The sequence below is a fragment of the Cheilinus undulatus genome, linkage group 11, assembly GCF_018320785.1.
Source record: "Cheilinus undulatus linkage group 11, ASM1832078v1, whole genome shotgun sequence".
In the NCBI taxonomy this organism is placed as follows: Eukaryota; Metazoa; Chordata; class Actinopteri; order Labriformes; family Labridae; genus Cheilinus; species Cheilinus undulatus.
In genome coordinates, this window is record NC_054875.1 from 17,620,080 (window position 1) to 17,643,400 (window position 23,321).

The 23,321-nt window shown below is 41.9% G+C and overlaps 1 protein-coding gene across 4 annotated transcripts in view; it reads right to left on the minus strand.

The window, feature by feature from the left end:
- ubr4 (ubiquitin protein ligase E3 component n-recognin 4) overlaps positions 1-23,321 on the minus strand; it is a 224,472-nt gene that overhangs the window by 48,877 nt on the left and 152,274 nt on the right. For all 4 annotated transcript variants that reach the window (XM_041798818.1, XM_041798817.1, XM_041798816.1 and 1 more), the window contains 19 exons: positions 22,983-23,068; positions 22,307-22,394; positions 17,413-17,606; positions 17,013-17,252; positions 16,765-16,903; positions 16,552-16,677; positions 13,266-13,394; positions 12,828-13,177; positions 12,579-12,669; positions 12,300-12,384; positions 11,835-11,962; positions 11,379-11,508; positions 11,090-11,250; positions 10,776-10,885; positions 3,745-3,886; positions 3,479-3,560; positions 3,174-3,347; positions 1,188-1,309; positions 867-1,064 (listed from right to left, as the gene is read on the minus strand). In XM_041798818.1, the coding sequence (XP_041654752.1) occupies positions 867-1,064; positions 1,188-1,309; positions 3,174-3,347; positions 3,479-3,560; positions 3,745-3,886; positions 10,776-10,885; positions 11,090-11,250; positions 11,379-11,508; positions 11,835-11,962; positions 12,300-12,384; positions 12,579-12,669; positions 12,828-13,177; positions 13,266-13,394; positions 16,552-16,677; positions 16,765-16,903; positions 17,013-17,252; positions 17,413-17,606; positions 22,307-22,394; positions 22,983-23,068 (2,775 nt within the window). The remainder of the gene's footprint in view (positions 1-866; positions 1,065-1,187; positions 1,310-3,173; positions 3,348-3,478; positions 3,561-3,744; positions 3,887-10,775; positions 10,886-11,089; positions 11,251-11,378; positions 11,509-11,834; positions 11,963-12,299; positions 12,385-12,578; positions 12,670-12,827; positions 13,178-13,265; positions 13,395-16,551; positions 16,678-16,764; positions 16,904-17,012; positions 17,253-17,412; positions 17,607-22,306; positions 22,395-22,982; positions 23,069-23,321) is intronic.

A 23,321-nucleotide genomic window follows, 5' to 3' on the forward strand; every position in this document is an offset into this window, starting at 1 on the left:
ATTTAGCATGACTAAATGAAGCAAAATATAAAGCTAAACAAAATGTTATCAGATTGTTGCATAAACTTGAGTACTCACGGGTACAACTACCTGCATTTTAAGCAGTATCAGACATATTTCTGATACTGGTATTGGAATCGGAACAACCCTCCAATCAGTTTTGCAGCATTTGTCTGAATGTTTAATAGTATAGTTTTACACACTTCAGAATTCATCTTCCATCAGCAGTCACATCATAAGGAAACATAGGTAAGACTGTTCTACTGGCAGCCATACATGCCCATCCCATAAAACTGCCTCAGACATGTTTATCAGATGATGTGGTGTGCTTTGGGTGATGAGTCTCCTTTCCTTCTCCATACTTTTCTTTTCTCAACATTTAGCAACAAGTTTATCTTGGTTTCATCTGTACAAAGAGTCTCAATCAAGCCCTAGAAAAGCTTTATTAGATGTTTTCAGGTATAGTCACATATGTCCTTTCATGTTGCTGTATCTGACAGATTTAGTTATGTCAGTTACAGCCTCCTCACTTGCATTGACATGTCCTTTAAATTTATATGGGTTGCTCATGTAAAAACAGCTACAAAATGCCAATTCAATACTTGGTCTCCAGGTCTTTTGTATGCCTCTTCTTTTCTACAAGTAATGAGGGAACAGATCACACCTGGCCATGAAACTACTAGTCAGTACTTCTGAGTGTGTGATTATGGGCAATCTCAAAATAAAAAGGCATATTTCTTAGAAACCCCACTAAAGCTGAAAGTCTTAGTCATATCTTGATTGTTGTACTTCAGATCCCTCTGGTGTTGAATAGGAGCAAAATTATATTGTTCAAATAATTATGGCCTAACTGCATTTTTTTTTACCTCCATGCCACTGTCATCTTCAAGAAGTGCCACCAAGTCACAGTCTTGGCAGATCTTGTTCTTGATGTCCCTCATTAAGGGGCCGATGCCAGGCTCATTGCTGCTGTAAGGGTTACCTGGCATGCGGCCCTGCAAAAAGTCCTCCTGCTGAGGATCCTTTTCCAGAGTGACAAAGAACTCTGTAACCTCATTCTCCTCCTAAACACAAAGATGAAACAAAACCTCCAGATGAAACAGATTTACAGCAGTGTTTTTTTTTATTTTAACCCTTGTTTGCACCATTTGTAAGACTTGTAACAAACCAAAGTTATGATAACTCACAGGATAGATTATGCTGCACAGTCTCTCAAAAATGAACACTGGTGTTCTGTAGTCATCCAAGTTGTACCGCTTTGCAGTCTCTATGCACACTGCCATGAATGCTTTGGTTTCAGACTCAGTACCTATGAACAACACAAGATGCACAGTGTTGATATTTCAAACACATATAGAAAAATACTGAATCAGTTACATATCAGTGTAAATCACCAGTTTCATCATGATGCGATGCAATGTAATGTGATATGCTATGATAACAATATTGATTGTTTGGAAAACACTACAGTGTTTCCCAATATCACAAAATCTGCCTCCACGACATCAAAGCCTGGATGACATCTAACCAACTCAAACTCAACAGCAATAAACCATAGCTCATGGTTGTGGCCCCCAAAGTGCTGCTGCAGAAGGTTGGAGATCTCATGTTCGATGTGGACAGGACCTCCATCTGTCCGTCCTCCGAGGTCCAAAACCTGGGCTTCATCCTGGACTTCACCCTCTCCTTCCAGTCCCACATAAAGTCTGTCACCAAATCTGCCTTCTATCATCTCAAGAACATCTCCAGACTCTGACCATCACTCCCTGATTCTGTGGTTGAAACACTCATTCATGCTTTCATAACCTCCCGCCTGGACTACTGTAATGGAGTCCTGTCTGGAGTACCCAGCAAAACCCTGGACAGGCTTCAGTATGTCCAAAACTCTGCAGCTAGAGTTCTCACCTGCACTAGACCCTGGCAACACATCACTCCGACCCTCATCCACCTCCACTGGCTCCCTATCAAGTCCTGTATCAACTACAAAGTCCTCCTCCTCACATACAAATCTCTCCATGCTCTGGCTCCTCAGTACCTTTTTGATCTCCTCCATCCATACACACCATCCCGCAACCTTCGATCTTCAGACACCGGCCTACTTTCCATGCCCAAAACCAAACTCCGAACCTTTGGAGACAGAGCCTTCAGTGCTGCAGCTCCCACCCTCTGGAACACTCTTCCTGCAGACATCAGTAGCGCTCCATCTCTGGACATTTTCAAAAAACGTCTCAAGCACCACCTGTTCACCACAGCCTACAGTCTTCACTAAACCACCCCTTACACTGATCCTACCCCTCATATAGTTTGTCCATGTCTATGTGTTCCTGTAAAGCGTCCTTGGGTTTCTTGAAAGGCGCTATATAAATTCAAGATATTATTATTATTATTATTTTTATTATTCAATAGGATTTTAATCTGATTCCATTGTCTATGATCAATATCAGACAATAGTTTGCACCAATTTCACACAGTTCAAGAAAGCAGTTTTGGTAAATTAATAGCTGAAAGATATAAGCTTTTTCATGAAAAACAATCTTTTTAACAAAAAGAACAAAGACTTGCAAATCACTTAATATTGAAAATGTGTTGTTAGAACTTAAAATTGAGGACCCACAATAGCCTTTCATAATGTAACAACGAAGGTCATCTGTATAAAACATGTTGATTTAAAAACAGGAAACATTGTAAGTATTTATCATGTGTTTCCCTATGTTCCAATATTCAGATCCATCAAAAGCATCAATATCTAGCTTTTCTGCACCATTTCATAACATGATCCAATCTTTTGGCATCTTTTTTTCTATTAAAAATGTCTTTGAATACATTTACACAAATGTGGACTTGAACAGTTGTTTCTGCATTTCAGCTCATTATACTTTCCATATTGATGTGGTGTATATTTTATGTAAAAAAAGTAAGGGTTGAGATTGGTGTTTTGACTTTCTATTGACTGATAGGATAATTAACCATCAATCAATGTATCGATCCACATCAATTGATCATTACACCCCTATGATTACATGAGAAACGTGTGGATTTTTCCTTCTTCAGAATAAAGAAAGATAATATCTTCTTCACAAATGTTACAGACATGCAAAGAAATTCAAATTATACAACTCTCTTGCCAACTGAACTCTTATGATGAGTTGCGCCAACAACTGCAAAGTACAAACCTGTTGTCATGTCCTCAAGCATCTCAAGCAGCATGTCTTGAGTCTCATCGATGAGCTTAGTGCGCTGCACCACCAGTTTCCTCAGACATAGGTAGCCGTTTAGCACTGTGCCGACCAACCTGCTTTTGAAATGTCGCTTGATGGACTCCACCTCAACGAAGGAAGAGAGCAGTCCTGCACAAAATACTCATTATTCACACACTTATTTATCAAAGAATTTGTCATTTAATGGTATTAAAAATCAAACTCAACAGTATTTACAGTGTTTCTTTGAGAGTCAGAAATATCAGAATAGAAAATTATACCAGTCAGGCTTTTGAGGGCATAGCCTTGCTGCAAGTCTGTGCTTAGAGTGGCCTCCTCCAGAGCCAGCAGATTTGCTATTTCCTAAAACAGGGAATAGATCACATAATAAATAAGGCCCAGTTTGATGTGTTTTACTAACACATTTTATCACACTGAAATCTGAAAATATCTACTGCCTTTCTCGAGATCATTATTGACACTAATCATCCTAAATGTTATGAAAAGGGTTTTTGAGCAAAACATTACTGAATTTCAGGAATATTACCTTGGTGATCAAGTTGCCAATGTATGGCAGGACCCCACGGGCTGCAAGGTAAACCTTCCAGTGTGTTGGCTTGATTAACTTCTGATACAGACCCAGGTACTCCACTGCACACTCTCCAGCTATACTCAACTCATCAAGATAACTGTAAGGCAAAGACAAAAGTTCTTTTACAACAACTCTTGTTACTGTTGCGCTTTTAGTGTTTTAACAAGACTAGGTTATAACCTAGTATATGGCTGACCGCACCTATCTGGGATGCTTGTAGAAATGCCTGACTGAATTGTGTGTTCCAGCAGCATGACTTTTTGTAGAGGTGTGTGTGCTGGCCCTAATGTCTGTGGGTTGAGAACTGAAGGATCCTAATTCCTGCTCCGTTCAGAGATCCGGATCATATGGCTCTCCCAAAAGGCTCTTCATTCGGTACCACTTTGGCTTTGCAATTACAGAAAGTAAGCATTTTGAGCCATGATTGATTAAACAGCATGTCAGTTTTATTCCAGAAACTGTTGGACTAAATCCTTCTCTTCTCAGGAAAGCAAAAATTTTAGCTAATCTTTGATATAAAATGAAAGTTATGAACGTAACTACGGTTCTATGAATCCCAAAGACCGCCAGAGGCGGTGCTTACAGCACTGAGTATTCCCTTCGCACATGCGCAGTTCGAGTATGTATACCAACAATGTCACTTGTGACCCCTGGATGGCCCGAGACAGGTAACATCTTCTGGTGTAATCCGGGGATCTGTTCCTACAGAATCTTCTCACGGGATCACAAGGATTCTGAGAGACAGAGTGCTCTGGCGGTCATTCGGGATTCATAGAACCGTAGTTACATGCGTAACTTTTGTTCTATTTCATCCCTGCTGACCGGCAGAGGCGGTGCTTAAAGCACTGAATGACTTACACCTGCAAAGTCACAAGGAATCCTGCCATCCTACCTCATTGGGCAGAATTGGAGGACTCTGGCAGGAGGGTCACCCCCAGGGGATGGGGAGTGGACACATTCACCCTGTAGAACCTGGAGAATGTGTTTGGCAATGTTCATGAGGCAGCGGCACATATGTCCTCCATATGTCTGACCACCGAATTTCAGTAGTAGCTGCGATGTAGGCTCTCAGGGACCATACTGGGCACAACAGTTCTGGTTTGCCCCCCACCCTCTCCTGGTGGGAGGTTAAACTGCGCAAGCCTTAAAGGCTGGTTGAGATGCAAACATGCCAGCACTTTTGGGAGGAATGCTGTGTTCGGCCATAGAGTGACGCCTGAGTCGTCTGGATTCCACCTCAGGCATGAGGCGTTTATTGACAGGGCGTGTAACTCACTGACGCGCTTAGCTGAAATAATGGCCAGTAGGAATGCGGTCTTACATGACACCCACTTCAGCTCTGCCTGTGCCAAGGGTTCAAAGGGAGGCTGGCATAGGGCGTTCAACACCAGAGGTAGATCCCATGGTGGAGTTCTCAGGGCTCTTGGGAGATGCAACCTCTGAGCCCCCGTAAGAAAGAGGGACACTAGATTGCGACTCCCTACTGTGCCATTGTCGATTCTAGCATGTCGACCTGATATTGCTGCCGCATACACTCTCAGGGTAGAAGGAGACCGGCCATCTTCCAGGAGGGACTGTAGGAACTCCAGGACAGTAGGCACAGTGCAACGCACTGGGTCTTCCCTCTGGCCAATGCACCAATTGGAGAAAAGCTTCCACCTGTTGTCGTACTGCAGGCGGGTGGATGGTGCTCTAGCGTTCACGATGGTCTGCCTGACAGGGTCCGCACAGCTGCTCAGCAGCAGATCAGGCCCTCCAGTGGCCAAACCCACAGTTTGAGGCGCTGAGGATTGGAATGCCAGATCCGACCCCAAAGCTGAGACAGTTGGTCTGTCCGTTCAGGGAGTCACCACGGTGTGCCACGACAGAGTCTGTGCAGCAGAGAGAACCATGTCCTTGCTGGCCAGAAGGGGGCCACCAGTAACATCCTGTGACCCTCTTGAAGCACTCTCTGAAGTGTTGGCCAAATCAGGGGAAGCGGCGGAAAGGCATACTGAAGACCCTTTGGCCAAGGGTGGGCCATTGCATCCTGGCCCAGAGGGCTGGTTGTCTCTGTCAGGGAGAACCAGAGGGGGCAGTGGGTCGACATTTCTGAGGCAAAGCAATCCACCTCTGCTCGGCAGAAGTGGCCCCAGATTGTGTGCGCCACCTCTGGGTGAAGGCGCCAGTCCCCCAGTGGAAGCTTATGACGTAAGAGGGATTCGGCAAGCTGATTCCGACTTCCCAGTAAATACAATGCCTGCAGGCTGGCCAGACGGCCCAAGTTGGGAGGTCCTGGGATACCTGCAGCAGCTGTGCAGACTTGGTGCCGCTCTGATGGTTGATATGGAAGACGGTCGAGGTGTTGTCATACCGCATGAGGAAGCCTCGACTCTGCCCTCCTGCAGGGAAGCAGAAAGGGCAAACATGAGGTTAGCCAGGGAGTTGCCAATATGGCCAGCACATGCTCCAGCATTATAAGGCCTGGTGAGAAGGTTGTCCGTGACCCGACACTGGGGTCGAGGGCACCTGACAGCTGGCCGCAGTGCCTCCTCAGGAGACATGATAAGGGATACGATGGCAGGCTCTACAGCCGGCATACAATCCAGGCCAGCTCTTGCAGCATCATGCATGGCAGCCAGGGCTCGACTGTCAGCTGAGAGACAGGAGTGCGTCCCAGTATCTCTCCAACAGGCTTGTAGCTCCCTAACGTATTCCTCTGAAGGGGGAATGGCAAATGTGGTGGAGGCCCACCTGCGCCTGAAGAAGATGCTTTTAGGAGTCGATTCAGCCTGTTGAGGTATTTCCAGCTGCAGGCACTCTAGGGCCATACCTATGGAGGTCTGCATGGAGCCGTCCCCGACCTCACTGGATGAGGTCCGAGTTAAGGAATGGGAGCCTGCCTCAGATGCTAGGGAGATGCTGTCCTCCTCGTCATCATAGAAGTGAGAGGCTGAAGCTGCCAGCGAGAGGACATCACCCTCTGGGACCAGCACTGGCATGGGTGGAATGGCCATTTCTGCATTTTCCAAACCTGAGGTCTCCGACTGATGAGCTTGGAGGAGGGACCTCATCTCTGCCAGCTCGGCTGACAGTCGATCCACTTTGGAAGAAAGCTTACGTTCCGTCTTTGTTTTTTCTTGAAAGGGGAAGCTGCAGCAGCTTCTTCGGGAACAGCCCAGCGTCTTGAACACCTAGGTTGGGCTGGAGGCAGCTGGCCTGATGCAGGGAGGTCACCCTTGCCTCCTGAGGGCTCAACCTGCACTAATCTCGCAGCTCGCAATGCAATCCATTGTGGCCAACGCTACTGTAGGCTGAGGGAAGGGGGCCTAAGACGCCGCCTGCACAGCAGAGGTAGAAGTGACTAGCTGCTAGTTTGGCTGCAACCATGAACTAGGCCAATAAAACCGTCAGCTGAGGGAAGGGGGCGCAGATGCCGCCTACAACAGCAGAGGTTTGAATTCGTGCTCCATTGAACGTTTAGCCACATTTAATTCTGGTCAGCCCAAGCCTGGATGTTACAGCAAATTACTAGCTGCTGGTTCGAATGCGACCGTGAGCTAGGCCAATAAAACCATAAGCTGTGGGAAGGGGGCGCGGACACCGCCTACAACAGCAGAGGTTTAAGTGAATGCTCCGTTTACATTTAAACACGTTTAATTCCAGTCAGCATGAGTACTATAGATAGTCTATAACCGGTTAGCTGCCGCTAACCAAACAATTTCAGCACTGTAAGCCGGGAGAAGAGGGCACGTAAGCCGCCTACACCGGCAGAGGTTGCAATAATTTAACAAGAACAAAAGTAATGTTCCCGTTCACTCAGCACTTTGGAACCACGGCTGGCCGGGGTAATAATAACTTCAACGATACAAAATAAACAAAGTACTCACCGGTACCAGGAGCGTGAAGCGTAACGCTGCCCTTACCGTCGAGGGTTGTAACACAAACTTAACTTTGGCTAACTAGCTTCAGCAAAACACAGACACTAATTTGCCAGGAAATCTAATTAAAACGAACACACATACCTCACATCTGTAGAGGGAAGTGAAAGGCTACCTTACCGGTGTCAGGTACAAACAAAACAAAACACACTGCTCCCAAAAGAGGGTTAGATGGCTGTCGCAGCCCTGTGGAGGGCGAAAACTCCACTCCTGCGACCGACATGGTCCCAGGGCTACTAGCGACTGTTATTAAGAAGTTTAACAAAAGTATTTCTTTTTGTAGTATGAGCCGTACGATCGGCTAATGCTATGAAGTACGTGCGAACTGCACGCGAGAAGAAAAAAAGGAACACAACCCCAGATGACACCAGAAGATATGACCTCTCTCAGGCCATCCAGGGGTCCGAAGTGACATTGTTAGTATACATACTCGAACTGCGCATGTGCGAAGGGAATATTCAGAGCTGTAAGCACCGCCTCTGGCCGTCAGCAGGGATGAAATAGAACTATATTTTTGTAGACAATCAAGCACAAGTTCTATGACATGTAAGATGTTAAATGCTGGAAAGAATTTTTTTTTTTTTTTTTTAACATAAAAACATAATACACAGCATAAGCAGTCATCTGTGATTTCCATTGATATTAGGGGTGTGCTGAGATCTCATGCCATGAGATCTTGCAAGATTCAAGACGCCATGAGATTTCTCGTCACGGAAATATCAATCTCACAAGATCAATATTGCACAGACAGTAGGAGCAGCAGCTGTCCTTACAGAAAAAAAAACCAAACTGGACATTATAATAGATCACAAAGATGCCCTGGACTCTTTAAAACTGTTCATGAGAAACGGAGCTGATCCGTGATCCATTAAGATGACCGCTCCAACCCCACCCCCTCCTCCTCATGCGCTACATGGATCCGCCTATGAATAATGACTTCATCATAACAGTCCAAAATGATGAGATGCTGCTGCTGGTAACTTTTGCAGTCTCTGTAAGGGGAATACAGCGTTTGTTTAGCTCATGTACGCGTGCAGACTCGCTTTTAGTGCCGCTATTTGTGACTTTGTAACTTTGAGTCACTGCATCGTCATGTCTCCTTCTCATCTCACCGTCTGTCAGTCACACTTCCATCAGCTGTTGGCTGTGGGTATCATCAATCAGAAGCTTAACATGAGTAGCTGCAGTAAACTTAGCAAAACAAAATCTGTTAGAGCGCCACCGTTAGCTCCAAAAAGCAACGTTCTAACTTCAGTTAAATGCACTCACTCACCAACGCACAAACATTAACACACACACATCTGACGCATCATGGCATCGTGTCCAACACTGTCAAAGCTGATATGAGAAAAAAAAACGACAACAAAACGATAAAATCATCTATTTCTCAATTTACAGAAAACGTGTTATTGACAGAAATATTTCTTTTGAGTGTTTTAAATATGGATGTACCTAAAGAGGATGAAAAATAGTTTGGTTTTACTGATGCAGCTCTTTATATTTCAGTATGTAAACAGTGCTTAAAGTTCTTTCAAAATAATCTAAATGCTTTTATTATATAAAATTAAATATAATATTAAATATAGTTATTGTAATTGTAGTGATGAGTGCATAGTGTAGTAAATTAACGATTTTGTAGACTGTTAAAATGAAAGGTTTGATTTGAAGAATATTGAACTATACAGTCTGAGTCAGAGTTAGACATGACATACTTTTTAGAAGCATTGATAGCCTATTCAGTACAACAGGAGTTAGTTTAAACATTTTTGAATATACCTGAATGCTTCGCAATTATCACTTTCAGTTGTATAAAGGACATATCATCGACCCATATATTTTTTTTCCAAAATTAAAAAAGAGGTGTAAAATCTCATCTTGTCTCGTGTCTCGTGGGCCTAAATCTCGTCTCGTCTTATGAGATAAGCGTCTCGTCACACTCCTAATTGATATAAAAAAGAAAAAAATATCATAAAATACATTACCCTTTCTTTGTCTAAATATTTTCCAAGAAATCAAATTCTAAATGGAGCATGGGGACAATAAATAAACCATAATACTGAAGGAATGACTACATTTTACATAATGTTACACAATGTTAACCTGGCATGCCAGATGGATATATTTTACACATCCATCTGGAAAACCACTCATAGACAGCATCTGGGAAATGGCAGAGCCTTCTGTCCGTCACATCTTTACGGGCCAATCAGAACAACAAAACACGTGATGTAGCCGCTACCAAGCTGCAGTATGAAGCTCAACTGAGCAGCATCCACGCTAATGTCTTCTGCCATAATTGCACCAGCCTCTTGTTGCTGCTTGCTTATGCCATGACTGCGCTGCCCCTCGATGCTGATTGGTCCTGTGACTTTCTAACTGGGCCCAAACTGTTCAGACAGGAGCTTTGCAAGATGGATTCGCCAGTGAGAAACACGGAAATGGGCGTATCCATCTGCGTTGCAAGGTTAACACAACGTGGTACCTTATCTTTATATGCAAGTTAGTGTTTCTGGTTACTTAAACATAGAGGGCAACATTTTCTCCTCTTCCTCTCCTTCTGTGTGGAGACTCAATGGTACACGGAGCCCTGAACAACATCACCCCCCCCCCCCCCCCCCGATTGTCATTTATCACAGAACGGTGAGGAGGAAATATCCCTTTATTCAGTGCTGTTTTGTGTGGGGAGGGTCGCGCAAAACATCTTCTCTGCATAGACAAGCATTTGGTGTGGCTCTCTGCTCTGGTTTTAACAAGAAAAGTGGTCCAGGCGTTCCTAGAGCAACATTCGAGCTAACTGCTAACGCGCTAGCAGGCTCTGAATATACTGGACAAGGTGACCGAAATGATGGGAAACCTATACAAAAGCAGACCGGGAGTGGAGGGGAAAAAACATCTTTTCTGTCATGGAAAGCTTTCAGAGTTGCTCTCTGAAACAAATTACTTTGCAACCTTTTTTATTTTTTCTCTGAACATATCTGCAAATATTCAAGGCTATGTGCTAACTTTCAGTGTCAAAGAAAAAACATGTAATGATCTTCTTTATGTTCACAAACTCAAGACTCATACCTGGTGAGCAGGTCCAGGACTTGCTGCTTGCGGCTGGGGATTGTGGTTAGGGCCTCCACAATGGTACAAGCTGCCTGTCTGGCTGCCTGAGTGGCAGGTGTGAACAGAACCTGCAATAAAAATACAATGTTGATCAACAATTCAATAAAAGAATCTGCTAAATTTTTTTTTTTTTTTTTAAATAAGTCTTTTATAAAACACCTTTCAGTTTAAAACAATAGCTCCTACATTTTTAAAGAAAGAAATTCAGATGTGCACTTTCAGCCATAATCACACTTGTCATAAACTGAAGGATAAATAGAAATAACTGGTACCTGTCGCAACCAGTTGTTGTGGCTCAGTTTGAGTAGGCGAGGAAAGAGGCTTTCACCTTTTCTAGACCTCATGAACTGCTTCCACTTCCACACATACTTTTCAAGCAGGTACTGCTTTCGCAACTCAGCCTTTCCCTGAGGCTTTGTCGCTGTCTCCTGAGCTGGTAGTGTCAAAAACACAATAAACTTTAAAAACCTTATCATCATGAGTTTGTCTTTAGCCTTACTTAATTAAAGAAGAAGAAAATAATCTAAACTATTTTTGTCTATTTTTCAGTGACAGTATTACCTCTTGCTGGGAGACACTTTTTCCAGGCTTCATAAGATGCCTTAGGGTCCTTCTTGAGCCAGAGTTGGGCCTGAGCATGGATTTCATTACTGTAGGGTTTGACTGTGGTCAGGGACTCAACAGCAGCATCCTTTAACAAACAACAGACATATGCTACTGTGTTAGGGAACATAATATGATCGTACGACTGAATACAATACAATACAATACAAGAACTTTATTCATCCCCGAAGGGGATATGGGAATGGGAACAAAAAGACAAAGCAAATGTATTTATTGAATTTTATAGGGGTATTCTTTATAATGTATGATTATTTTTGTTTAGGCAGTTAGTGTCTGACACCCTGTGTCTTCTTCATAACCGTGCTCTATCACTACCACCTGAAGATCCCCAGAGAGCAACAGAAAACCAGAAAAGTACAGTGTGTCTAAATGGCAGAGTTAGAGCTTACTTACTTTATTTTTCTTGCTAGTTGGAGCAGGGGGTTTGATCAGCTTTTGCAGGATTCTCAGACACATCAGTGTGATGTTTTCCACCACAACAGGTGTCTTTATATTCACCGACATGAGGAACAGACTGAGGGCTGCATTAACATACACATAATAAAAAAAAAACGTATCACTGTAAATTCATAAGCAGTTCAGAGTTTTATTTAAAAATACATCCGAGGGCCACAAAAATATTGGCAATGTCCTTTGAGAAAAAAAAAACGTCAGGCTTACCATGTCTCTCTAAATCACTACAACAAGGCAAATGGTCAACCTGTTCAGTCTATGTTGTTGTTTAAAATCCAAATTTTAAGTATTTAAAAGCCACTCAACTGGGGAATTAGTTAAACTACATTGAACTTATTCCCAAAAATTGAGGACAAAACTTATAATAATTACACCATTGGTCAGTTTCACAAAAATAATGCTCACCACAACGCAACCGCAACTCCCAGCATCCTCCCTCTTTTGAAATGGAGTCTGTCAGTAGAAGCATTTCATACTGCAGATTACTAACCTGTGTAAAAAAAAATTAAACACAGCACAACAGTATCAGAATTGTAATAACGTTAACAAAGTCAAACTGTTCAATCTAGATCAAAGCATGAATTTTCCAATAAAAAAAAAAAAACATTCTTCTAAATAGCATTATAAGAATGTTTTTAGTTCTCCTATCATTGAGCTACTAGTAGAACATAGTGGAATACATACCAGGTCAGGATTGGCCCAGTGACCTTTGAGGGCAGCAGACACCTTGGCGATAATGAGGTCATTCATCTGTTGGGTTGCCTCTGGATGATCCCTGGAGAGAGAAAATATGAAGGAAAAAAAGAAAGAATGAGAGTTGTGTGCTTTAAAATTAAAACAAAGTACATTGCTGTGGTGCTCAGTGACAGAAAAATTTTAAAGATCTGATTTACAGTATTTGTGTATGATTATATGTACACACAAGTGACACACCTGGTGAGGAGACAAACAAGCTGGCGCACCTCCTCCCGCATGGCTGCTGTACCTCGTCGCAGGTTATACTCAAACAGCTCACGAATAAGACCCTGGAGAACTAAGATCTGCCGAAGAGCTGGGTTAGTGGCCAAAGCACGGAGAAGTGTGATGCAGTGGCCCGTGACAGCTGAGGCGCAGCCATAGCACTTTGTTGAGGAGGTGTGGCCACAGCCTAGCACTGACAGGGCCCGATACTGACTGGCAGTGAAGGTGGGCTGGTGACTGCTGCTACTGCGAGATGACTTGGTGGCCGCTTCTCTTTGCTGCAGATCATACTCCAGGAGCTCTTTACGAGATGCAAGCACCTTCTGCAAAGGCACAGTGAAGGCCACAGATATATTTAGGAAGTATTCGAAACACGAACATTTAGTTAAAATATTTTTTTTTGTCTATAACCTGGATAATCTTGGAGAGTTCATCGAAGGATGTCTTGCAGTCTCCACTGTATTCTTGAGCCAGCTGCTGAATGTATCTATTCACGTTAGCAGAGGATGTACCAAGTCCAGCGCCTGCTCCAGTGTCATCCTGAGAATAACACAAGAGAAGAGAAAATGTATCATAAGCTAAAATAGCCAAACTTAAACAGACAGAACAAAATTTTGGGGAAACAAACAATTCAAGCCCAAAAAACATGGGGTACTCATTTACCAATACTGTCTTGTGATTTTTTCCAAAAGTTGTTCTTAAAAAGTTTCTTATAAAAAAACCTATGTTGGATTTTAGTCATGTTCTTAATCCCTATGTCCCAATAGTCCCTTTTGGGAATCAGGAATAGGCAGTCTTGTCTAAGTTCCTTTTCACCCCAGCAGTGGTAATAAAAGATATACAAGCAACAGGGATGAGTGCAGCCTTCAGAGAATTGTTAAAGCGGATTCAAGATCTTCAGAAGGACGGGACGAAGACTGAAGTAAGTATATCAAGACCACACACAGCGGTGTCCAGGAAATGGGCTACAAGTGTCGCGTTGCTAGCATCAAACCACTCCTGATCCAGAGACAAAGTCATAAGCATCTGACCTGTGCTAAGGAGAAAAAGAATTGAACAACTGCTCCTTGGTTCAAAGTTCTGTTATGAGATCAGAGTAAATTTGCATTTCATTTGAACATCAATTTCCCAGAGTCTGGAAGACGATCAGAGAGGCACAGAATCCACGTTGCTTGAAGTGCAGTCAGAAGTTTCTACAGTCTATGGTCACCTGCTGGTGTTGGTCCACTGTGCTTTATCAAGTCCAGAGTCAACATTGACAGACCTGAAAATTCAGTCATACAGTTTCACAATCCATCATTTAGATTTTCTCTTTTTAATATTTTTTATATAAAGTAATACAAGATGACTATTAGTAGCATTCAACCTATAAAGCACCCTTTCACCAAACTTCATTTTAAAAAGAGCAATCTTTGAGGAGTGCACTTCTCATGCCATCTTTTTACGCAGTGACAGTTGAGCACAATCCCCTTCTTCAAGCAAGAAAATATGAAGTGTGCCATTGAAGATTTCATTTACTGTTTTAGTTATATTTTCAATATAAAGATGCAGCAGTTAAAAGTCCATAGCCAATTCATGTTGGCTATGGTCTTGTTGTGAAAAGCCCTGTTCCTTTTGGCCTACTCTGCATGCAGGATTTCTGATTATTACAGCACGCTTTAGCAATGTGTTTGAAAAAGACGTCTGCACACACACAACTTTTGTCCATTCTAGTCTGACGTTTTCACTTACAAATATTGCATTTAATTTAATGAATGACAATAAACAAGAAGGGTCAACTCGATCAACTCAACAATCACATCCTCCTCACCATGGCTGACTGCAAACATGTATGGAGCAGCTCACAGTGTCTGACTTGATTAACTTCTCCGTTAATAATAAAGAAAAAGTAATATAACAGACTTTATTTAGGCTAAGCATCATCTATTAAGCCATACTTTAATAGTAGTACTAAAAAAGTAATAAAACAGTCTTTATTTAGGCTAAGCATCTTTTATTAAGTCAGACCTCTAATCCCTGGAAAGTTTGCTGTGTTATCTCAAATACTTCAGAGCATTCACCACCTCCTCTCATCAATTTTAATCTGAATAAGGCTGTTACTCTTTTAGTAATAAGACAAATTGCATATAAATTGTTTCCCAGAAAAAGCTGTGTAATATTTCAGCCTCTGTGTGTCCATGATTCTTGGCAGCAGCTGATGCATGCAAAATAATTCATAAAAAACAAACTATTTCTTTGATCTAGAATTAAAGCCCCAATTTAAGGGAAAGTTGCAATAATTGGTGCAATATGCTCACTACCTAAAACTTAGCACAAAGTTTGAAGAGTGCCGACCTGCTGCACCACAAGGACCGCTATAGCGCTCTATGACTGACGTGGTTGGACACCTAAAGCCCAATCTTAGTACACTGTCAGTACGAAATTTTCTGTCATCTTTAAAAAAAAATCTGTCAATGATGGACAATCTTAGGCCCATTAAAGGGGACATATTATTCAAAAATAACTTTTTTTCAGGCTTTTCTAACACAAATATGTGCCCCTGGCCTGTCCACAATCCCCTCAAATACCAGAAAAATCCATTCCCTTTCCCCCTCTTTTCAGAAAATGTGTGCTTAAACAAGCTGTTCTCAGATTTTACACCTAGCGACCTCACCAGGGGTGTAAGGTTTGGTTTGCCCTCACCCACTTGGAGGAAAATTTCGCCCTCCTCTATGCATCTTCCTCTCAGCTACCAGCTGAGATGCTTGATAGCTCTGTGGGTTACCCTGCTGACTACAGCCTGGGAGGTTGAAGGTTGGAATCCCAGTCAGGTTCTAAACGTTGGATAAAAGTGTCTGTAACAGGGGTGCTGCAACCATTTTCTGAGAGTGGTATGGTCAGGGGCAGAATCAGACAGCTAATTACCATTTAAAGACACAGAAACAGTTTGTCCTGAGAAGGGCTGAAATAGAAGGGGTTTTAGACATGCAAAAATCCTATACTGGAGTGTTTTTCAGCAACAAAACTTCACAGACATGTTTTGGGGACCTCTGAGACCAATATAAAGTTGTCTTAAAAGGGTAAAATATGTCTCCTTTAAGACTACGATAATGTGCAAGTGGCAACCTCCGGTTGAAAAATGGAGTCAATGTGGAAGTGCAAAAAATTGCAATACGTTGAGTGTCCATTTCAGGCTGGCTGCAGGAACACCAGAAGTCCTGTCTGGACACCTGTTAAACAGCTGGTTTTTACACTAGAAATAAACTGGTTTACAGCCTGGTTCAAAAAAACAAACGTGTCTCATTAGCTAATGTCTTCATGTCCTCTCACCGTACGGGGGCTGAATTTCTTTGTACCACAATTGTTTAGATTATATTTAGGAAAAACGTCACTGCGGGCTGATTGGTGCATCTCATTTGATTGACAGATAGCTCGATAGGCAGAAGCTACGTTTCTGTCAACCAGAATGCTAGCTAGCTAGCTGACAGGAAGTCGCGATTCATGGACGGGCCGTTAGGTTGATCCAAAGTTCGGTTGAGACAGTGATCTCAATAGGGAAGCCACCAAGGATTGGCTTCAAGAGCTGTTTGAGTCCGCCTATTGTAAGCAGACGGCTGACATCACACAGGGTCTGGCCAATTCTTTCTACAGTCTATGCAGTATACCCATGGCAGTTATTTAGGAAAATGACAAAAAGTATAACCCTCTTGTGACAGACCTGTGGTTTCTCAGGTGCAGCTTCATTTACTTTGGACAAGAGGCTCTCCAACTGTGGACGGTGGCCCATGAGCTGGTGGTAAACCCGGTCAGCTTTGTCCAGTAACGTATTGATGTTGGTCACAGCCTAAGGCAAAAAAAAAAGTGCAGATGAAGAGTTGAAGATTTAAGTTTGTATTTCTGTGCTGCATTTCCAAAAACAGGTACTGCTTACCTTTTTCCTGTCTTCTTCATTCTCAATTGGATCTACAGCACAGCAAGGCTTGGCATACAGCATGAAGTCAAATCGGGCATATTTGCAGAAACCGCAAGCGTTGCAGAGGAAGGGATCTTTTTCATCATAGTTGATTGACCTAATAGGAAAAGAAGCCCAGTTCAGACACAATAAACTTCAATGCCACAAAAAAGTTTCCTTTTTGCTTCTCAGTATTGTTTGACTAGTAGAGGAAGCCTGCTGTTTACCTGCACTTGTGGCACTGATACACATTCTCGCCACAGTTTCCACACACCCCAGGATTGGCTGGCACAGAGGCACTGCAGCGTGGACACTGCAGGGTCTCTGTGGAGGCCTGGTAGTTCTCATAAAAATCAGAGAATTCGATCATCAGGTTTGAAGCAACGATTGGCAGCGGGAGGTCAATCTTCACTTCTGTCTGTCCTGGGGTCAGCTGGACTTTCTTGGCTTTGTGCCAACGAGCAGGTCTAAAAACAGAGTGTTAATGCAACAATTATTTTTAAACAGTGCAAACCTTGTTAATGCTTTGTTGTGACTGTGAAACATTTATTTTGATATTGAAAGGTCACTGATGAGTAAAATGTTAACACATGGGAAAAAGAGTTTTAGTTCTCTGTTTGGACATACTTGTTCTTTAGCTCCACTATAGCCTGTACCGTCCTGTTGTTGTAGTAGAGGTTGATGGTGCGGACCATTTTTGTGCGTTTGAGGTCACCAATCTTCACTGTGACTTTGCTTATTGTGTGGCTGCCAATAAGCTTGACAACCTGCTGTGTGGTGGTATAGCGAGTGTCCACTTTGATTGATGACAGTTTTATATTCTGGAAGAAAAACAGAGGACACAGACAATGTGTCTGTACGGTCATAATATTGTCATGGTCTGCAGTACAGCAATGGTATAGATTTAAAAAGGAAATAATCCTGAGCTGGTCACTTCTGATCAAACTACAAACTAACCAGAGTTGAACCAGCCTAGACACAAGTTAATCACATGCCAAACTACAGTTTTTAAAATCCAAACTTGGAATTCTTTTATTGAAACTGATTGTGTCAGGGTTTACACACCTTTTCCATGGTGTAATATAAACACCTTTCAAGCACTTCCAAGGTGCATTTTCAAACTTTTCCAGTGCCTTGCAAGGTGTGGTATATTATGCACTTACACAAATTCTAGATGCTAAAAACTATAATTTAACTTTCTTATATTAAAACCTGAAACCTGTATTCAAGGGTAGCAATTTTTCTGCTCACCAAGTTTTTTTTTTTTTGTAACATAATGACCAGGACTGTCATAGTTAACGCATTATTATCACGTTAACTTAAATCACTTTTAACGCCACTATTTTTTTTGTGGCACAATTAATGCATGCATGTTCTGTGTGACCCTCGACCCATCCCGTTGTTTGTGAGATCATGAGCGCCGCCATCATGATGCAGCACAAGCGAGCAGAAATGGATAAAGGAGAGAAACTTTTGAATGGCAGCTTTCAGATCATGCCAGATAAGACTGAAGTTATTTTCTCCTACTGTCGACATGAACTGAGTTACCTGGAGTTCATGGAGTCTTAAATAGCCCATACCACTCGCTGGCTGAGCACACTGCCATGCAGAGAGTCCCACCCTTAGCCATGTTGGATTGTTTTCAGCTGAGACACTCAGACAACTCTGCAAGCAGGGATGGACTCACTACCTGGCATACCGGGAATTTCCCTGTGGACCGATGCACTTCTGGGCCAGCATGATTTATTCATTTATTTATTTCCGTTATGTACTGGCTCCACAGTGGCGCTAACCCTTTTGACTGTTGACTGCTCCGATCACGTCTCCTAGAAGTCCGTTTACCCCCTCTCCCATCCACATGCAGCTCCCGGTTGAAAGTCAAAGTATTCAGAGAAAACGAAACTTACTAAAATAATCGACTGGGACTTTAAATAAATGCCAAATTAAAAAAAAAAAAAAAAAGTGATTTAAACTTTACTGACCATGTTCTTTATGTACATGTGTGATGATGAGATTTATTATTCTGTGTTTAGCTGCTGAAAACAGAGGAGTAACTTCTAGAAGTCTGAAGTTAGACACTACACGTGGTATCATTAAGTAATGCTATATTAAGGTCAGTATCTCCATCTGTTGTGGCTTCTTGGTCTTGAGTTTCCATGTTATGCTCTCAGCAGATTTTTGGAGCTTTTAGTATCTTTGAGCTTAGACTAGGGAATTTTCTGGACTTTATCTGTCATTGTTTTGGATAACATAGTAGCCATTATCATTAGCCGTTGTAAAGTGGTGAAATAATAGAACACAGTAGAAATGCTCAACTTCTGACACTGTTTAATGCATTTTTATACTGTTTAAGGAGTCTAAAATGTGTAAAAGTGTACTGATTAAATCCCAGCTGCTCTCTGCAGCTGGCAGTGATTTAGAGTCCAGCCTTGGTTGTTTGAATAGAGCAGTTCCTCCTTGGTCTACTGTGTTAACGTGAGCTGTACCTGGGTTAGCGGCGTTTGTAGCATCCGGCTCTCTGGAAACTAGTTTAGCTCAAGCATGCGTTTATGGCTGTCGTTCTTTTTCGTCTTTATCCCAAGGAGGGAAAAGTAATGCTCGTATCTCCAAGGCAGAGAGCTCACGCTCGAGTGCTCAGCCATGATGTGTGTGCGCGCTTCAGTGCCTTTGTCTGTTTGTGTGTTTCCTGAATGGCTCCATTCTTTGTCACAGGGTGCTGTTGGGCTTACAGTCCCGTCAAGTTGTCCGTTGAACCAGGTGTTTTCTCACCTTCATTATCGAGTTGTCGGCTGTAAAAGTAATGAGTAACGTGTGATTTAAAGTCTCAATAATTGTAACGGCGGTAATGATTTTTAAAAGTGTTACACCACCAGTTACCATAAAAAGTAACAGAATTACTGTAACGTGTTAAGGCCGGCTCATACTACATGAATTCAATCAGATTTAAGCCTGACTGCAATGTTGCAGCTCGTCGTCAAAACTCGGGCCGATTTTGAGAGTCGGGAACGACAAACTGTTTTGTAGTGTGACATAATTAATGACGTGTCCAAGACTCCTTACCATTCCTCACAACCATGATTCTACAAGACTAGTATGTCGGAATTTATAGTACATGGTCGTCTATAGTTTAAAACCCTGACCTGACATTAACAAAGTGAATCCTGAAGTCTAACCACAGGAGAACATTTGCTTCTTATCTCTGCTTCATCATTTACCAGATTTACCACTTTTATCCCCTTTTATTCCCTAAAACTAATGTGTGCATTTTATTTTATTTACATTATCACACGCATGCCTTAAGTTCTATCTGAAGGAGAGCCAGTTCATATTGTCCTCCTTTTGATACATCCATACTTATTATCCATAATCCAATCCATAATTGTTTCTTATTTTCCTTTTTTTTTTTTCTTTTAGCAGAAGATTGCTACAATCACATAGGGCGCTTCTGTTGTAGAGTGATTGACACTCTTTGGCCTGCCCTCTGACAACCTGTGAATCAGTCGTGGAGACAGTGGTGTCGTCAGCATACGCTGAGCAGTCCCAACCACTCTTGTAGTGTGGCCAGGCTGTCGGCCAAAACGGGACAAGATTTTGGTCGCATAGTCTGACATGGTGCCATTGTGAATGACCAAAAGAACTGTGTAGTCTGAGCCGGCCTTTACTCCCAACACTGGGTGTTGCATATAAAAACAAAATGGCTTAATTGCAGGTTGGTATGGTTTGGTTCGCTAAACACCAAAATAGTTTGCGTTTCCACAGACCACCCATACCCTCACTTGGTGGGCAGGCTGTAAAGGTTATGAATGTGAAGTCACATGCAGTGCAAGTCTGCTGGTCTAGCCGCGGAGTTGTAGAAAGGAAGAACGACAGAAATATGTAGGGAATAAGCATTAAACTGCTTTATTTCAGCTGAAAGTGCTTTTTTAAAAAAATAAGTTCATCTTAATTATGTTAACCACGGTCAGTGCAGATCCTCAGCTGATTGAATATGTGTACGGAAATGTTTTCAGTCGTAACAGTAAGTTAATATCCAGATTTGTCTGATCTATTTCTTTTATTATGTCATATAAACAGTTTATATGACATAATAAAAGAAAGTTTAGAGCTATACCATGAGAATTTGTCACATTAAAAACAAACTTAAGGTTTAACTAGTGTTAAAATGAAACTAGATTAAAGCAGAAATCCTGGGTGCACTGGTCTCGTTTTAAAATAGGCTGCAGCCGAAAGTTTTACAAACACGTTCAACAACCACAGAGCAACTTTTTCAAAAGTTACCTTAAGTAAGAAGTAGATGATTAACTAGTTACAATACAGAAAATTTAACTGGGCAATTAATTGAAAAAATAATCAAAACCAACATTAGAGCCTCTAACCAACCAAAACCTGCTGTGTAAATTATTTCACATTTTTTGTGACACCATCCCATCCAGTTCACAAAAACTCAAACACAGAGCCAACTGTGCAACATTAGCAGTAAATTTATTTTTAATTTTATTTTCTCCTTTTTATACAACAGTATAAAAACAATTTATTATTTTTAGCAAGAAATACATGTTTTAATTTTCTACTTTTCTTGGAAAATTAGACTTTTTCCAAAAAACATTTTAATTTCAGCTAGTGTGTTTCTTTTTCAATTGTTTCAATAAATAAACATACAGTGGTCATCTGTGCATGTTTCAGTTGTTATTTGTTTTAAAATTTTTAAAATATTGGGAGGTTAGGGGTGAAATAATTGTTCATTAATCATAATTGAGGTAAAAAGTTCAATTAATTGTGATTTTGATTTTTGGCATAATTGCCCAGCCCTAACAGAGAAGCAACTGACCTAAAGCTTCATATTCACAAAACTTTAGCATTAATTTAGTTTCTCATCCATCACAGATGGACCAGGCTGCTATGGGCCTTCAGGCTCAGCTTTGTGTACTTAAAATCAGGTCCAGACAAAACGTCAGAAAAATTTATTTGTGGCCAAATATCCATATCCAACAGACTATGAAACAGTGTGGATCTCTGTTGAGTCCAGATATCCCAGATTTAAGCAGATATTAGTCTGTTTTCCTCCCATTCCTCAAAGAGCAGACTTCCGTGTTTTGGAGCCCGGAGCAGAGCGATTGTATCACGTGCTGACGTAATGTAAGTGCAATCCCCTATTGTTGTGTGTGTAGCTTCACCTTTTTGGGATGAATAGGTAAGACTTGTACCTCTACCAAAGGGTGCCAAAATGTAGGACGATATGGGTGGGTTTTTAGGGACCCTTTCCAACTTTTGCTCTATAAAAACACAAAAAAATGCGTACTGTGCTGCACCAAATTGATCTGGACCGCTCAGTGGATACGACCTCTCCTTAAAGGGGCCAAAATGACAGTATGACAATTCGCTTTCTTCACTTAATCAAAAATCCAAACCTTGTAAACACAACTCTGAGAGTCAAGTATTTCAAGGATTTCAAGCACTCGTCTGAACCCTGTGTGACCTTTGAGGTTAGTAACTTCCTCAAGTGAAGTTGTACTGTACATACCGAGAAAGGAACTTCTGGATTGTTGCAAACCAAGCAGGGGTCACTCTCAAGATAGAATCCATCAAACTCTACTAATCCTGACAGAGTGCTGCAGGGAAAAACAGACATTGTGATACTTGACATGTATTTTGTCCATTACCAATAACTGCATTAAAGGGGACATATTTTACCCTTTTAAGACAAGTTTATATTGTTCTCAGAGGTCCCCAAAACATGCCCGTGAAGTCTGTAGCTGAAAAAACTCTCGAGTATAGGATTTTTGTATGTCTAAAAAACCCTCTGTTTCAGCCCTGCTCAGATGAGCTTTAATCTGAGCAGGGCTGAAACCCTCTGTTTCAGCCCTGCTCAGATGAGCTTTAAATGTTACTGAGCTGTCTGACTCCATCCCTCTCAGGAAATGGATCAGGCTTAATGGATGTAGCTCTCCTTATCCTCCTCTCAGCTGCAAGCTGAGAGAGAGATCAGGAGAGGAGGGCGAATCTGAGAACAACTTCTTTTAGGACACATTTTCTGAAAGGTGGAGAAAGAGTGGGTGGGGGTGGGGGGTTTTGTTACTTGAGGGGATTGTGGACAGGCCAAGGGCACATATTTTTGTTAGAAAAGCCTGAAAAAGTGATTTTTGCATAATATGTCCCCTTTAATCTTGCAATAATAAGGCATGCTTGGGTATGCATACTTGTAGATGTTGGAGTTTGGGTGATTAGTCAGGATGTGGTTCTGTGCCCTCAGGATTTCCACTGCCTTTTGGGAGTACTCCTTCAGCTGGAACAGGAAAATTATACATTTGAAACAACAAAAACAACAACAGCCCTTTCACAGGAATTATTCATAATTCAAACATATGTAGCATTTGCAATAATAATGCTGCAAAGATTTATGAGGAAAAAAGTCTGGTGAAACATCACAAACACAGTCCAACTTTCTACTTTCTACCAACTTTCTAGATCACTTAGATGTCTGAGCTTTTCACATCAAATTGTCATTCAATCATCATCCTAAAAGCAAAAGAGTTAAA